Below are 17682 nucleotides of genomic sequence, written 5' to 3' on the forward strand. Positions count from 1 at the left end.
CAAAGACAGCAGCGCAGTATTGCTCCGCTGAAATAAAAACAAATAGACACACACTTACACTTTGTGGGCTGTGACACAGACTTTATTTACTAAACACCTGCAAGTACTACACAGAAAAATCACCACTCCTGGACTCACAAATCCTTTGACATCAAACTGCAAAGAAAAGAGGGGGGGGGGGGGGGGGGGGAGAGTATCTTAAGAAATCAATTCACAGAACTCTAAAAATCCTTCTCCAAAAATTAAAATAATGAAAAAAAAAATGCAAGAATAAAATGGATCCAACTGATCAGCTCTTAAGGTTGGAAGATTTCAGCGAGTCCATCCCTGTGAGTGGTAGAAAAGAAATAATGGAAAGACAACTAAAGATTACCAAATCTGTCTTTTTTTGTTGTTCTTCTTGTTTTTTGGCCCCAAAGTATTAAGTAATCTGGGCCGTTCTAAACACTCATAAAATTACTGTTTTTTTATGTAAATATATACACACTTTATACAGCTTTTTGCCTTTCAAAGAAAGACGATTACACACAAAAAAAAAAAAAAAAAAATCTTAAAACTTTCTTTATGCATACCGCACTGGCACAAGTATCCCGACTTAAAAAAAAAAAAAAGAAAAGATATTTTGGGAAATAGGTTTATTTATTTCCTGCCTGATAAAATATGAAGCTAGCACCATCACGGATTAGAAAGTACACCCACAGTACAAACACTTCAAAAGTTCACAATTTTCACAAATCTTCTGTTTGATCCATAAAAAAAACTGTTTATGAGAATTATAAACTGAAAGGTTTCTAAAATAGGCACCAATGGGTTACAAGCAGATATTATTTGTGCTGAGAGGAAGGCCAAAAGTACATTTTAGCTTCTTTCTGTACAACATAAACAACAACAAGATACAGCATGTTCATCTGTGGACTGATGGGTGGAATTTCTGCTGCATGCATTCACTTTTGTGCTAGAGTAAGCCAACAGGCTGTGGTGCTAGCTTCATACTGACCCTCCAGACATGAGGCTGGCATCTCAATTCTTCTCTGCTTTCTACTTTAGCGTAATAGACATAAATAAATTCATTTCCCAAACAATCTCACTGAACCCCATCATTCAAAAAAGAAAAAGAAAGAAAGCACTTCATTACTTCATTTAACAGTGAGAAAAAAGGTGTTGGAGGTCGTGTAAAAACTGAAGTTTATTCAAAAGGCTTTGAACCATTCCAACACCATGCATCTTCATTTGGAAAGTGTGCTTAAAACTTTAAGGGAAAGAAAAAAAATAAATCAAACAAACATAATGATTCAAACAAAACTATTACATTCTGCATGCTGTACTGAAATAAAAGAAACAAGGGCCAGAGGTTGGCTCTCACAACACCGAAAGTCATCACACAGATGGGTTTACTCCAGTGACGGCACAAGAATCTCTTAAAAGTAATCACACCAGCACAGAAAAACTTGTTGACTGCTGTTTGACAGCTTAAGATTTGTCAAAATAAAAACTGCAACACAGCTAGGCGGTGTAGTGTGTGTGTGTGTTTGTGTGGAAGGGGCATGTCTACCCAAAGCAGAGGAATGTAGGCTCTGAATAGCAGGAACAAACAGTATGGCAGCATGGCTTCACTCTTCTGCTTCTTCTCTTTTCTTCCTAGAAGAACCGACCTGAGTACTGCCTCACGCTGAAATAAAAGACAGATAAAAGGTAAGGACGAAACATCAGAAATATTTATGTTAACAGAAACATGGCACGGGTTAAGAAGTTGTAAATCCAGATGTGGAAAAATTGTTAAGCATTTTTCACATGAAGCACATTTGTAAGTTAAAAAAAAAGTAACGCAAGGTCAAAGCTGGAAATAAATTCTGTCTGCAAGAAGCGACCCGACCAACTGGTGAGACCAGCTTAGCCATTTAGTGGTGAGAGGGAGCACAGTGAAATGAAAAGCTCCACAAGATGAAACACTGTTTTCATCATTCATTAATCAGCCAGACGATCTTAACGCAGACTGTAAAAAGTTACAAAATAGTATAAAATAGTCCAGATCCAAGGTCGTCTTTAAAGCTTCCCCCACCCAAAGCCAGTTTCCATCAAACTTACACTGCAGAATTATTTCATCATCAATTACCCAAAAGAATTGCACAATTTCCGTTAATAAACTGCTTAATCTAGTGATCTTATTAGCTTTCATTTCAGATTTTCCTGGAGAAACTGTGAGTCAAAGTTGACCGATTAAAAGTAAAAAAAAATAAATATATACAATTATTTCCATTTGGGTGAGCATGAGCACACAGGTCAGCACAGAAAGGCCTCACTGCTGTGTGGTGTTGATACTGTCCTGGGGAAAATCAGAGGAGTGCGTGCCTGTTCTGCAGCAAGTACTGGGCATTCTGGATCTGGTCCTGTGTCCCTGTGATGGTGATGATGCGGTCCTCAGAGCCCTCTAGTGGTTCATCAATCTTGATGGATGCCCCAGACTCATGGCGGATCTGCTTGATCCTCTGACCGCCTTTACCAATGATGGAGCCTGCCAGCTGCACAACAACCGTAAAGGAGAGTTTAAAAAAAACATACATGAAGGAGTGGCATCTCTTTTCTTGTCATTGCTCACTTTAGCTTACATCTTTTGGGATGGTGACTTGTGTTGTGATGACTGGACCTCCGATATCACTGTACGAGCCTCTGCCGCCTAGGAGGAGTTAAAACCACATAAGGTGGAAGAGGGGAAAAGCCATCTTTAACTAAAGCATGCCAGAAGATGCAACAATCCCTATAGGTTAGGAAACAAAACGCTGGGATAGTAACGATCGATCCCAACTCACCAGACTGAAAGTGATCCCAGGAAGAACTGTTGTCTTTGAAAACATCAAAAAGAAAACAAAGAAAGGAAAAAAATGAAAATGCACCCCAGAACAAAGAAAAGAGAAAAGTGATAGTAAAGAATGTAGCCAGAATGTTCCAGACTTGAGCTGCAGTTCAATTATTGAATCAACGGATTCATTTATCAGTAAAAATAAATGATTTAAATGAAACTCACTGTTTTTAAACTGGTAGACATTGCATGGTTTCATCTTTTCCTTACACAGTAGTATATTCAATAAATAATGAACTTAACTGTTAAACACATTAAGTCAAAGCTGAACTGATAATGGCAGTGTGTTAGAAAACCTGTGAGCTAGTCTATACTCACTGATCAGGCATAACATCATGACCACTGGGGTGACAGAGATAACACTGATCATCTTTTCATCATGACACCTGTTAGTGGATGGGATCTCATAGGGAGCAAGTGACGATTTTATCCTCAAAGTTGATGAGAAGAAAGTCATGGACAAGTGCAAGGATTTGAGCAAGTTTTACAAGTGCCAAACTGTGAATGCAAGACAACTGGGTCAGCGTGTCTCCAAAACTGCAGCTCTTGAGGGGTCTTCCCAGTCTGTAGTGGTCAGTATCTGCGAAAAGTGGTCCAAGGAAGGAACAGCAGTGAACCAGTGACAGGGTCATGGGAGGCCAAGGCTCACTGACGCACGTGAGGAGCGAAGGCTGACACGTGTAGTGCGATTTAACAGACAAGCTACTGTAGCTCAAATTGACCACAAGGTCAATGCTGGTTCTGATAGAAAGGTGTCAGAATACACAGTGCATTGCAGTTTGTTGCTTAAGGGGCTGCATAGCCACAGACCAGTCAGGGTGAACGGAGCAATAGAAAAAGGTGACCTGGTCTAACCAATGTTACTTTGACACGTGCCACCTACCTCAGCATTGTTTCCTCCAAATGACCCACTTCTCAATCCATGTGAGCATCTGTGGGATGTGTTGGACAAACAGGCCTGATCCATGGAGGCCCCACCCCACAACTTACAGGACCTACAGGATCTTTTGCTGACAATTGGTGCCAGATACCACAGCACATGGGTTTAGTTGAGTCCATGCCTTGACGGGTCAGAGATGTTTTGACAGCAAAGGGTGGACCGACACAATACTAGGCGGGTGGTCATAATGTTATGCCTGATCGGTGGAGTTGCCCCATGCCTTGCAGCATTGTGGTGTTCCTATAAAACCTCTCAAAAATAAAAGATGAAATTATGAGAATAAAGTCCAAGAAGCCCTGATTTTCCTTTGCTGAACTTGAATTTTTCCAGGAGATTAATAAAGAAGAACACTCACCATATCCACCTCCACTCTGCATTTCAGGATCAATTGATGGGGGAAAAAATATATATAATATAAGTTTGAATGTCACAGTAAAGACGAAGCTCTCAGAACCTGGAGTAAACTAAATGCTCACTATCCATTCTACATTAAACTACAAACAACTCGTGTACACTCATGCAGACTAAGAACAATCTGATGTTCACCAAGGTGAAGGGGAGTACTCATCCCACAGTATTAAGCGCATCCATTTCAAAGCTTTAAAAAAATCACACTGAACTTTATAAGAACACCATGTTGTTGGCTAGAAATTTGATCCGAGGGTGAAATAACTCTGGGCCTCTTCATGTGATGATTTGCCTTTCTGAAATTATTCATTTGAATAAAGTTGACCAACAGAAAGGCACATGTTGAAGACCTTTAAAGTACTCGTTAGTAAAGTACTCAGCTTTACCTTCCTAGATCACCACAGAGACTTTCAGTCGTTCATATATTTGAAGCACATAAAAGCATCATCAGTTTGAGTTCACAATACTGCCAAGAACAGCTGCAGCTTTTGTGGGGAAGTTCAAGAAAAACCCAATTTTGACTACGCTGCCTCTTACACAGGCGGCTTTTCAGCTGCTCAGCTCACACATGTCTGATAGAACAGATATGCTTCTATTTTAATCAGCCTGTACGAGTCCTCGTAGACTCCATACGTGCCCCAAAACACATTTACACTTTCCAGGATTCTGTTCTGCTGGTTTGTGCAGTGACTCGGCTGGAAGTTGTCAGTGACTTGTGCTGCTAAACACAAACGATGCATTGCTGATCACGCTACAACTTCCCTGTAGACAATTTAGGCCTTTTCTGTATTTATTTCTTTATTTTAAATAAACCACTTAAATGGCTCAGAAACAAGGACACCAATTCAATTTAAGGTGGGAACACATGTGAATATATAGTCGGGGCAATAATTATTTCATCCTCCATTTACTACTTCAAAAGAAATGAGCATTACCGTTAACATTCAAAATTAGGTGTACCCATCCTTTTAAAGGAAGATATAAATATAGTTCATATACGGTGATGCACTGTGAGGGATAACCAGCTGCCTCTCCAGTAAGTTCCAGTAAAGCCTATTTTACAGTAATATGGCTGTCAAGTACACAAACTATCTGCTTGCATACAGGCCTAAAAAAAAAAAAAAGGCCTTTTGAACATCTGAACACTTCAATGTCAACTGGAAGCTGTCACTGTAGTTTTGATTACTTTTTCCAGCATTTGTCTGTAGCTCTTTTACTGTAAACCTCTTTCTTTGTATTAAAGTGCACCTTAAAAGCTTAGCCATGGGTAAGATCTGTCAAGTAGCAAATTGGCTGCAAGTCCCACATCTATTACACCGATTGCATTTAATTTATATGTGACGATGTTTACTTGTTAACTCAGATGAGTAGAGCGGTGACAAGCGTTAATGCTAAAAATAATCAGTTGATGCTTTCACTCCTGAAATTCTTGTTTCACAAAGAAAAAGAAATAATATTATACTTTACATGATAAACGTCAGTTTTTGCTCTTTTCTTAGACACTTTAAACTCACTTTAAAGGATTAACTGACATCTCTTGATGCCTATGTGATGAAATTAATGCTTCTGTATTACTATTAAAACATTTTTTTGCAGCTTTAAACCTACAGGGAAACAGTTTAGGACTCGCTTTGGCTTCTGCTCATTTGCTAGCCTGGTGGATCTCCGGACTACGTACTCAGCTGCTCTGTGGTAACCACGGAGACAACAGTTGCCTGGCAACAACAGGCCTACATCAGTGTGCATACATAGTGGGGGGAGAAGAAAAAAAAAAAGCAGCTTGGTGTTGAAGCCACTGCGCTTGTACGAAAGTGAGAAAAAGAAATTCCAATCATATGATCTAAAGCAGGATTCACAAACACAAACTACACAGAAGCAGGAAGCGACACATACGGATTAGCATTACAGAAGCACTAGTAAACACACTCACCATGCTGTCATAACGGTCTCCTCTGCCTCTTCTGTCACTACAGACAAAAAGGTAAATGTTAACACAGTTCCTCCAACATAGGGGACACGTGTGACAGGGCAAGCAGACTCCACTGATGACCTCTGATCAGGTCTGAACTATGGCTTCACCTCCTGACGAACTTTCAGTGTCTTCTGCTCTTAAGACAAATTATTTTGTATTGACAATCCTACTCACCTTGGTCTGTCATCCATGCTACCATGATAGCTGCCATGTGAAAACCTGTCACCTCTGTGGATAATAACAGACAAGGAAAAAGAAGTTGGTGAAACACTATATATGCCTATACACAAACATACACATAATACCTATAAATTAACAGGAATCTAATAGTGCTTTTTAGATCCAAACTTTATTGGAGAAATAAGATCGTTTTACAAAGAGTAGGAAAAAAATGCCTATAGCTAATTTTCACCTTCATTTTAATAACACTTAGGGTGGGTGAATGCTGACTAGGCTCATCACCTCTGCTGATTTGAATTTGGACTGAACTTTGGCTGCATTTGTGGTGTTGGAGCCATTTGCAGCACTGACATAATATGGGCTGGTGTGCAAGAAGTGAGTGCTCCCGTTTTTATAGTATTTAAGTTTTATGTATGTGCACCCAGATGGATGGATGCAACCTATCAACAATAGCCCTAGTTGCCAATTTAGCACTCCTCCCTCTAGTCCAAATACATTCACGTTTGGCTTGGTTATGCTAACCATATGGCAACGGCCGACCAGGGGCTTTAAAATGGGAGTTAAAACACCAATGGGTAATGGGCATTATCTATGGCCATCTTTTATATAGTAAGTACAAAAACAGTTCAGATGTGAAAGCACTGCCCTTACCCTCCTCTTGGTGGTGGTGGCGGGGGCAGAGGCAGATTACGAGCACGACTTCCCCCTCGTCCTCTGCTCAGTGGTGGCGGAGGCCCTCGTCTGGGACTCATGTCATCATAATCCCTTCTGGAGGGAGGCATGGGCCTGCTGCCACGAACGGGAGGCATGCGCTCAAAACCGCCACGAACACGAATGGGGAAGCCACCGATGGGTCGTCTGCCCCTCTCTTCAAATAACATAGTAAAGCCACCGTAGTCGTACGTCTCATCATAGAAGTTAGGGTCATAAGGCTGGGCGCGACCTTTGATCGGTGCCTGCAAGGGGAAGGAAAAGAAAATTAAATAGATAATTTATTATTCTTACTGTGAGACATGAACCGCATAATTATAAAGCATGTTAACCCCTTTAACAGATCTCAATGATGTAATCGCACCTCTGACACCAGCTCCAATATAACTTTTATACATTCAACGACGCGCTCTGGCTTTCCTCCAACTAAGACGACTCTGTCTGTCGAGTGTGGACAGCACTCCTGGAACAACTTGATGGTGGTCTGGGTGTTCTGATGCACAAGAACAAAAAGTGTTAGTCTTCTTTCCAGTCTATCAATTTCATCTGTGACCAATTTGCCATTAAAGCTGGTCTAAAGACCAGTTTTGCTAGTGTCATAAATACACATATGAGCTGCGTAGCTAACAATGGCTCGGATAATTGCCCATCTCAATCAAAACGTGTACACTGACAGCTGTCCGGACATATGGAAGATGATGATCTCGATGGGCAGATCAGGTGAATTTAATTGAGGTATAATTAGTTTTTTTTAATTATTCTTACGAGCCAAATTTTGATCACATATACCACATTATCTGATTACAGCTGTAAATAAGTTATATCTGTAATACTCAAAGTATAAACAAGTTATAAAACGTTTGGGAAATACAGATACAACAATAAGGTGGCACAAATAAGTCCTAATAAATCCTAATATATTTCAGATACAATATGCATTAACAATTACAACCTTAATAATTATTCTACAGTCCAGCTTTTGGGGCAGAGCATCGTGAGGATCCTGCTAATCTGGACTCTCTTACCTCTCTTAGCTCCTTTATCTTGGCACCTTTCACTCCGATGATGCCCCCTGCCAAGCTCTGATGGATCAGCAGCCGAAGCTCACAGTCAAAATCAATCCCGCTGTAATGTTGGTACTAAAGAAACACGGCACAAGATCAACAATGTCAGCAGGGTCAGAATATCTGCCTATAGTTTATTACTAAAGTCTTTGGGCAGTAACTTATATGCTGCCAATGTGGCAAAAAACTGCTAAACCTGCTTATAACCGCTAAACATGCAGTGGACTCCAAGCCTTAAATGACCCATGCACACATCTGCATGGGTCACAATCTGGCATTTGGCAAGTCATTTCAAGATTAGAAAATGTGATGCTAAATTTCTATTTCATTGTGGAGCATTATTGAACAAAGCAATGATTAATATGTTTAATGCATTTCAAAATTCACATCAGTGCAGTGTACATTCATATATTTGGACAGTAACTTAATTTTCATCATTTTTGTCCCTCTATGCTACCACATCAGTCTGAAATGGCACATACAGTTGCAGTGGAGCCTTTCAGCTTTTTTAAAGCCTCCAACAAAAATAACTTAAGGAGTCAAAGAAAATTATTTTAAGGGGTTTATTATCTGTTAAGCAATAGCAACCACTTCTATGCATGGAATTTTATAATCCCAAATAAAATGAGGTTTTTTATTGTCAAAAATTATTTGAAAGCAACGACTGGCTAGAACGATGCCTCCTTTGTGATGTTTTGTCTTTGCAGCATCACAGTCGGTGAAATCAGGTGAGCGATTTAGACACTGCAGCAGATTCTTCCTCCTGATCTTCAAACTGTTCAGAGTGCTCATACATTAAGTTTTGGGTCATTGTCCACTTGTACTGCAACGTACTGGCTTGACAACTTTGTTGCATTTCGCTGAATCTTAGTATTGCTCTGTAGACTTTCAGAGAAATATAGTATTGTTCTGAAACTGAATATGCCTTTCATCAGTTTTGGTACATTCATTAGAATGTACACAAACAATCGGTCTACTCCTAATCTTCCCGTTTTTCTGATGTATTTGGTTTGTTTGGGCAAAGCAAACCCATGGCCTGTATTTATATTAACTTCTCCTTTGACCGTCTGCTTTAGGCTCACAAAGCTTTCAAATGCGATCACCTCCAGTCTTTTTAACCTGCTTAATTTATAAAGAAATATAAGCGTGCACTTCAACTGCATCGTGATTGTTTCATTTCAAACCGATTTCAAATCTGTTACTTAAGCATAAACAGTCATTTGAATCAATCCAATGTGGTTTTGTAAATTCTCTCCCCATCAGTATTAACAAGTATGATAATAACTGTTACAAACCGCTTTTAGAAAAGATATTTAGAGAAGATTTAAAGCAGCTCACATGCTCACAGCTCACATAAAGACTTTAAGACAGGGCAAGAAGAACTCTCAATAAATCACGATAGCATTTACCAAAGACAAAAAACTACAGTGACACATACTAAGATCATTAATAAGCATAATTCAACAAAAAAGAAACTAGAACCATTATATCTGTGAGTAGTCTAGCGATAAGCTAATTAAGCATGGTCAAATGACTGGAATGACAACCAGGAAGTGGTTATGACAAAGACCCAGTGAGTCTCAGTAAAGCTAATGAAAATTTTGTTGTGTAAGCACATAACTACTGCTATTGCACAGCATCACTGGTGGGACATATGGCTGCGTGTAGGGCTGCAAAAATTCAGAATATATCAGGAACTACCTGCTGTGGCGACCCCTTGTGAATATGGAAGCAGATAAAAGTAGCTTACTATTATTATTAGCATTTTATCAATGCATGCTGGGTGCAGCTGGATACAATGTACCAGCTCTGTGTTATATTAACTTAAAGCATGAAAGGTCAGGAATAAAAGAAATAAGATCTTCCAGTCAGATTCAGTTGTGATTTTTCTTTTTTGCAACATATAAACATATCTCATAAACAGATACCATCAACCTTTCTGCTCTTTGTTTATATGCACAATTATTATGACAGCTTACCTCTTCAAGAGTCGGTATGATTTTCAACAGAATCTCTCCAATAGTGTCGATACTGGCATTCACACTCAGGATCCTGTCAGGAACCATTTTAGCCAAAAGGAAGCAAGGCGTTACAAGAAGAACAAGAGAGAAGGACAGAAAGCAAAACCTGATAAAAAATAAATAAACAAATAAAGAAGAAGCAGTCCAGCAAACATTTATGAACACACTTACGAAAGGTTTAAAAACTAAAAAAAGGAAAAAATAAGACTGCTAAATGCTACACAAAAAAAATAAGAATTCTTCATAACTTTTCCCCAACACTACACTGACTAAATAAGCAGCTGACATGCACTGATTATAATATTATTTTTAAAGACAAGCTTGGGGAGGATGGGCGGTTTCAGAGCGGCTCAAATTAATGTGATTGCGGCCACACAGAGTTGGGAAAGAGGGGTTTAAAAAGAGAGAGAGAGATCTTCTATAACCATCCCACCACCAAGTTGGGGAAAAGGAAGGTAATAACTTAACACATTATCTTGTATTGACAACTGCGCCACCAGCACACCTTCTCTTTGTGACCAGGAGTTGGGAAAGAGGGTGGGGAACAGGTGGGGAGGAGAGGGGCTTGGGGCTGAGGTGAGGAGAGGACGAGGTGGGTAGTAGAGAACAGCAACAGAGCAGAGGGGTTTAGACTGGGAAAAGAAATGTGAGTGGTTGCCAACTACTCTGTGGCACAGAACAGGAACGGGGGTGGGAGGGTTATGAAAGGTTTGGGCAGGCAGCGCTGATCTGATGTGGCCTGAGAGGAATTTAACACAAGGGGATGCAGCACCATGAAATAAAAAGAAACAACAATAATGAGTGACAGACACGAAGACGGAGCCTCCGGACAAGAGCCAGTGCGCTCTCTCATGGACAGTGATGCTGAGAGTGGGGGTGGGAAGCGAGAGGGCCAGGTGAGCCACAGAGGAGGAGGACAGAGTGAGATAAAGATGTCTGCTTTCCACAAGATTTATGGTAAAATTAAACATCACAGAAAGGAAATTAAAAAAAAAAAATACATATAAATAAACAGCATCTGACCGCTGCGTTGCTAATTATGTAAAACACCAACTACTTGGTAGTGGGCTGTCAGTGATTCTCTGCATGGACAATAAACTGTAATAACAAAAGGTCCAACTCAATGGAGAGGCTGAAAATGGACAGGAAAAAAAGGAGAAAAAAAGGAACAAACACGTCTCTTACAAGTGGAGGGGGGGGGGGGGGGGGGGGGTATACTGTCATGTATATCAAAATGTTAAAAGTCAAACAGAAGGCAGATTATCAAAGACATGTGATTCACTGTTCTAATCAGGCAGTGAGGCAATAACTGGTGGGACATACCGCTCTGGGCCACTGCTGTCTGGGACTGATACACTGGCATTGTACTGCATGGGCCGAGGAGGTGGTGGTGGTGGTGGTTGTGGTGGTGGTTGTGGTGGAGGAGGTTGGCATTGGGCAGGGGCATTCAATCACAAGATGTCAAGTTAGGTGCCCGATTAAGGAGGGGCACAGTTTATGGGCAGGGCCAACCGGGAGTGTCAGGTGGGCGGGCGGGCGTTCGGGGGCGGGCGGAGGTTGGGCCAACGTCAAGGTGGGCAACGCAGGAGGGGCATGTCGATCCAGTACATGGGCAACGGAGGAAGGTGGCCAAAAGTAAAGACAAAAAAATAAAAAAAAAAGGAGAAGGGAAGAGGGGGAGAAGGAATACATTTTTAATTGAATACACGCTACACGTTGTCCCAAAAGTGAAACTGTGGTGAGTGAAGAAGAACAGGAAGTGTGACCTGGACAAAGATATGTTTAATAAGCAGTTTGGAGCACTAGACAGATTTATGTCCCTGAAAAGGCTTTCCAGTCAAGGCTTTCAGGCACCTGTTGTCACTTCAAGGTCAAACATAGCTTCAACAGTTTGGGGAAATGTAATTAGGTTGAAACTCACAAACACAGGACTGGGGGGGGGAGAAAAAAAAAAAAAAAAAAAGGGGGGGGGGGGGGGTATCCAAAAAAACCTAACAAAAAAAATCCCAAAACACAGCTGTCTAACAGGACCTTCCTGGTCTGTCCACACGAGCCAAGTTGGTTTCATCATAGTAACAGTGCATGTCAATTCTAGATACAATAGTAAAAGCATGCCGCCAAAAAATCCAATTCTGCAGGAATGCAGAAATCATTTGGTAATTTGTTTTGACACTTTGGGTTTTCTTTAAATAAATTATTTCTCCTCTTGTGTCAAGAAAACCTTCAATTCTTCATCATCTTCATGTTTAAAGAGCACAAATGTAATCATAGAACTTCGTTAGACTGAATCCCAGATATAAGGACAGCACAAGTGATGGGACACAATAGCTAAACATCGGCCCAAGGCGTTGGTGAGCAGGCCAGTGGCAGTCAACAAGGCAGATATAAATTTAAAAGAAAAGAGAGGTTCTGCAAAAGAGGGGGCAGGCATTAGCTGGCAAAACTGTCCCCTCAATTGCAGACATATTTGCAGATTTTTATCTGTGTACTCACATCTGTGCGCAGGGCTTTTATGTTCTTGCCACCCTTTCCAATAACAGCACCGGCATTCTGTGAAGAAAAAAAAAATTTTGATGAAAAGGTGAAGAAAACAGCAATGCAGTCCCAACAGCTGATGTGTGAGTCTTTTTACTTTGCTCTGAAGCAGCACTCGCAGCTCCACCATCTCATCTGTGTTGCGTGAACGTTTGAAGGCCTGCTCCTCATCCATGTCCTCAGCTGGGCGCTTACCTAAAGAGACAGGTGATTTGGTCAAACGGAGACGGGCAGTAACTCTGAACGCAGTACTCAAACAAGTAGTTCAGGGTAATTGTAATAATATATATATAAACATAAAAAACACACTTGTTGTTCTTCCAAGACATTGTTACCATAGTATTCTATAACACCAAACAACACAAACAATTTAGAACTGAGTTGCCTTACCGTTAGGGAAAATAAATTGGGGGAAAGAACCAAATTAACATTACCGGCTAAAGCCACTGAAAGCTTAGAAAAAGTGACAAAAACATAACTACACGTCAGGAGCTAGGTCTACGCCATGTTCCACCCAAAGAACAGGTTTCATTTAGCGGCCAACTGCATCCTGGAAGAAGTCCAACACCACCGTGTACCCTTCCTGGATTAAAACATGGGACAGACCTGCTCAGGGCCCACAGAACAGCAGTATGCTGTACAGGCGAATCCCTCAACCATCTGACATGTGCACATGCTATGAAGCATAAGCCAGTTTCTTTTCCCCTACCTCTCTCCTTTCCTTAAACAAACTAATTACCATTTGTATCTGCAGACTGTACTTCATGCCGGATGACATGACAGACAGGCTTAGCTTATTTTTAAAAGCAGGACCTCATTTACATCTTTACATTACTCTAATGAATTGCTTAACTCATCAACATAAACCTGTGTGGGACCTTACCATTAGTGTCAGTGTTGCTGAATGAGATGTCTTCGTCCTGCTGTTTGCCTTTCACCTCCATTGTCTTTCACCTGCAGCGGGAAAAACAAACAGGTTCCTCTCCCTGGATCTGCTAAACGGAGGGGATCAAATGATACAATCAGTCAAACGGCATACAGTACATGCAGGGACACACCTGATCAAATAATCTGAAGGAGTTGGCCAATATTATCAGCAGACATTGACCTATCACAGTCATTACTTAAAAAGTATCAGTCAGCCACTACAACTATAGCATGTATTTTTCTAAGTACGTGAATTAGCCAATTGCAGATATGACTGATTAACTGCCTGCAATATAAAGTGACCACTGAATGTTCCCACAGCCCAGTGTGCCTATAAACTGAGCTGTGGAATTATACCACCACAATCAAAAGATGAGATGAAGCAGAAAATCCTCACAAAACAGATGCTGCCACCAAAGAATTTGGGGAATTTATTCTTGATAGTTGTCTGCAACAACACGTGACTAAGCTACGTGCAGCACACGAAATTCATAAGCATGTATGTATTTGCTCAGGCACCATCCCGCAGTACTTCATCACAGAGATAATAATCTAGGATTGGACATGTGAAAGTGTGGTAGCTCCTGAGTGTTGCTGGCCTGCATGCACTGTACTGTACAAACGCAGCCCACCTAAATGCGCTGCCTACTGTTGCTAGCCAAGTACTGTACATGCTGTCTGGACCTCTGCAGGCCTTGCTAAACTTAAAAGGAGTGCCAGTCAACGCCCACATAGATCAGGAATTAACAGCACCCGTTTTAACCACCAAGAGCCGCCACAGACACCTAACGGTTAAAGAGGAGAGTCCAGAAAACACAAACACGTATGTGCGCTAATGTCATCCAGAGCACATTAGCCGTTTGAGAAAGGTCCAACAAATGGCTAATATCGAGTCTTTTTTCTCCCCTTGGTTTTCATCAAAAATGAAATTCAAAACAGCAACCCGAGGTGACTGGACATTAGAGAAACTGCTCCCGAAAGAAAATGTGTTTATCACCTGATGCCTGCGAATAAGTTAGCTATCTGTTAACGGTACTGACATTGCGCTCCCAAGCTAACAGCGCTGCAAAGCTAGCCAGTTGGTGTGTTTTACGAGGCGTGCCTATCAGCTCCACTGTCCACGTTGTGACTGTACAAAACCGCAAATAACAGCAGAGCTACGCGGCTATCCTGCTAATGTCAGCCGTCAAGTCTTGTTTAATCGCCGACAGCTTGCGAACAGATCGAATGACGCCACGTTACAAACCGAGCTATGAAATGTACAACAAACAGAAAAACAAACCTGGGGCTAAAAAACTACGTTCACTGCGGTCCTCAGCGTTCAGCGGTCGCCTCGCCTTGAAACGTTTTCAGCACGGAAACACACGCTGTGGATGAGCTCGATTCGTCGACCCTCTCCCGGTGGCTCCAAGTCAACACCGGCGGGCGGGGCTAAGGCACGTTAGATCCGCCGAAAGGAAACTTTGTACCCGTAATGGGACAATGTATCAGACACCCTCCTCTAAATATTTTGGGAATTTCTGGTCCTGAATTCAGACTGCCTGGCTAATTAAACTTGCTTCATATGAACGTCAATAAGAAATAAGATTGGAAAGGTGGAAATTTAGTGCGATTAAACATTTACATATTTATTTTAAACAGTGTGAGTAGCTTAACCATTCTTTAAAAAGATCGGACAAACAGCATAGGTCGTGTGGTTAATTCAAAAAAGAAAAAAAAGAAATTTGAAAACATCATGTTACTAACCACTCCTTAAAAACATTTGTTTCGCATTTCCTTTGCTCTGCTGTATCTACATTTATGCTGCTTGTTAAATTACACCCTGAATTTAGAAGATGTAATTACACGTCACAATGCTGGCAAAGAAACATAAGTGAGAGGGAGTATTATGGACTGTGAAAATATTTGTTAGCATTTTCTGGTGGAAGATGTAGGAAGCCACCTGAAAGAAATCACATTTGTTGTGTTTGAAATCAAACTATTGTGCGAGTGAGGCCTATATAAAGAGAGCAAGTGGATATTCCAGGATTTATATCAGCAGTGCCACAGCTGCATTAGTGCAACAGGCTTCGAACAGAGGCACTATTAGAGAGAGAGTGACACATGGCACTCAGAGGTTCCTGAATGGGAACATTTTTCAACGGCAAAGCTAGGAGTAAAAACTCCAAGAGCAAAAAGTTTTTGGTTTTGGATTGGAGTGTTTTTGGTATCATATCTAAGGGCGAACTTTTTAAGTGGTTTTGATTAGTGATTGTGTACATGACGTGAAATGAAAGATGGGTTGGAGATTGATTCTAATTATTGGTTCAAAGTGACTTGCTCTTATCGTGGACTTGGATGTTTCAGAACTGACACCATATGAACAAGGACTCGTTTGCGGACGAGCTTCTCTTTTTCCCGCTTGTTCATGCTCATATTCCAGAAGTTAAACTGCCTCGAAGAAGCGATACTTCCAGCTAAGAACACCAACAAGCAGAATTGGGGAAACTGATATACATTTTTATAGATTATTTATAGATATTCCCCATTTTCACAATAAAAGAAATGGCACATTCCACAATCTGTATTCTATTGCATTTTAAAGTGACCCCCCACCCCCCCAGACAAGATCACGATCAAATATTATTAATCCAGAGCCACCAGCTGGCTTCCATGCATGTATTGCAAATCAGAAGCCCTGAATCATGCCCATATTTCCTCCATCAATCACCCCCCACACCTTTTCTCAAAGTGTTGTTATGCTTCTTCAGATATATATGCAAGGATCTATTGCAAAATAAAGAGCTCTCTCTTCTCTCTCCTATACTCTGAGGTTGCCATGGAGACAGATATAATTCAGTTCTTGATGTTTCTCTTAAAAAAAAAAGCCTGCGTACATATTTTCATCTGCAACCATAGCGACACTTGACATTGTCCGCGCTATTTGTAAAGACCAAGTCACCATAGCGACACTAACCATCCAGGCTGTGTCACAGATCATGTGTCCTGGCTGCCTCCTCGTCGTGAGTGGAAATTGAGGAATCCGGTGGTAAACATGATCTATTTATTCATTTTGAAAACATATGACCAGCTTGATGTTTTGGCACTGGACAGCAATTACCGAAAAACCAAACAATAAATAAATAAATATTGAACAGAGACCACATCTGGCATGGAACTGGCACATTTTGGGACGTATACGGGGGGAAAGCAATATGTTACAATTAATTTATAAAGAAAAATGATCACGCATTCGTGCATCAACGTCAGAGCAACATATTTGCAGTTCAGCCCCGAAATGTTTATTGACAAATACTTTAACACCCACCCACAAAAATGTCTTAAACTCCTACTAAAACATGCAACAGTCTGCTGAAAGTTGGTTTTTTATTATTATTATTATTATTATTATTATTATTATTACTACTACTATTATTGTTATTTAGTTTATTTATTGCCAAACAAAGTTTACTGGGCAAGAAATAAATAGATGGAGTTCTTGACGCCTATATCGTGCTCTGATCAGTGATTGGAGTGAGACCTATTTGAAGCTTGCGGACATAGTATAGGTAATTATTTTTCATAGATGCACCCCGTCTTGTGCGTCAACCTTACGTCACACCAGGCCTAATGGCCAACCGTAGCCTACAACAGTGTTGGTGTGAAAAAAAAAAAGCTTTCATCCAATGTATGGCTTCAGAGTAACCACAACACAAGAGTTTACATCCATATTGTTGTTGTGGCCATCGCAGACGGCGTGATTTGCCCCACACCTGGGCACTTGACTCGAAATGTGCAGAAGCTGACGTTTTAGGTGTTTGTTGCACCATTTAAATACGAATTTCTCACGATCCTATTTTTTTAAAAATGACAAAAATAACATTTTCAGGGCACAATCGCAATCACGTTTCCCAGCCCCCCACTCCTATAAGCCCCGTCCCAGTGATGGCAGGGTGAGATGCGCTCGTCCTCGGTGATAATCGATAGACGGATGCAGGTAGCCTTCCTCCCTACACACGCAGCATCACCACGCATCCTTACTCCACTGTGCAGTCCCCCCCCCCCCCCCCCCCCCCCCACATCACCAC

General features: G+C 41.0%; 1 protein-coding gene across 3 annotated transcripts; it reads right to left on the reverse strand.

The window, feature by feature from the left end:
• Nucleotides 1-54: 54 nt before the first annotated feature.
• Nucleotides 55-15056, reverse strand: hnrpkl (heterogeneous nuclear ribonucleoprotein K, like). Of its 3 annotated transcripts, none has more exons than XM_026173488.1 (16): nucleotides 14898-15056; nucleotides 13572-13680; nucleotides 12786-12883; nucleotides 12647-12703; nucleotides 11477-11520; nucleotides 10112-10184; nucleotides 8094-8207; nucleotides 7433-7561; nucleotides 7009-7313; nucleotides 6352-6405; nucleotides 6136-6172; nucleotides 4153-4168; nucleotides 2808-2840; nucleotides 2607-2674; nucleotides 2350-2519; nucleotides 55-1669 (listed from the first exon to the last, which is right to left on the reverse strand). In XM_026173488.1, the coding sequence occupies exons 2-16, from the start codon at nucleotides 13630-13632 to the stop codon at nucleotides 1639-1641; spliced, it is 1290 nt and encodes a 429-aa protein (XP_026029273.1). In that variant the 5' UTR covers nucleotides 13633-13680; nucleotides 14898-15056; the 3' UTR covers nucleotides 55-1638. The 3 variants fall into 3 exon arrangements, with proteins under 3 accessions (XP_026029273.1, XP_026029272.1, XP_026029274.1); XM_026173487.1 differs by having other exon boundaries at nucleotides 13572-13683; nucleotides 14898-15055; XM_026173489.1 differs by lacking the exon at nucleotides 2808-2840 and having other exon boundaries at nucleotides 13572-13683.
• Nucleotides 15057-17682: the final 2626 nt, after the last annotated feature.

This window comes from Astatotilapia calliptera, chromosome 7, assembly GCF_900246225.1.
Source record: "Astatotilapia calliptera chromosome 7, fAstCal1.2, whole genome shotgun sequence".
Lineage (NCBI taxonomy): Eukaryota > Metazoa > Chordata > Actinopteri > Cichliformes > Cichlidae > Astatotilapia > Astatotilapia calliptera.

Coding starts and splice junctions, on each gene's coding strand:
- hnrpkl (XM_026173488.1), bottom strand. CDS start 13,632: ATGGAGGTGAAAGGCAAACAGCAGGACGAAGACATCTCATTCAGCAAC. Junction 8,208..10,111: donor TCATACCGACTCTTGAAGAG/GTAAGCTGTCAT, acceptor GTGTTTCTTTAG/TACCAACATTACAGCGGGAT. Junction 1,670..2,349: donor CAGTACTTGCTGCAGAACAG/GCACGCACTCCT, acceptor CTTTTATTTCAG/CGTGAGGCAGTACTCAGGTC.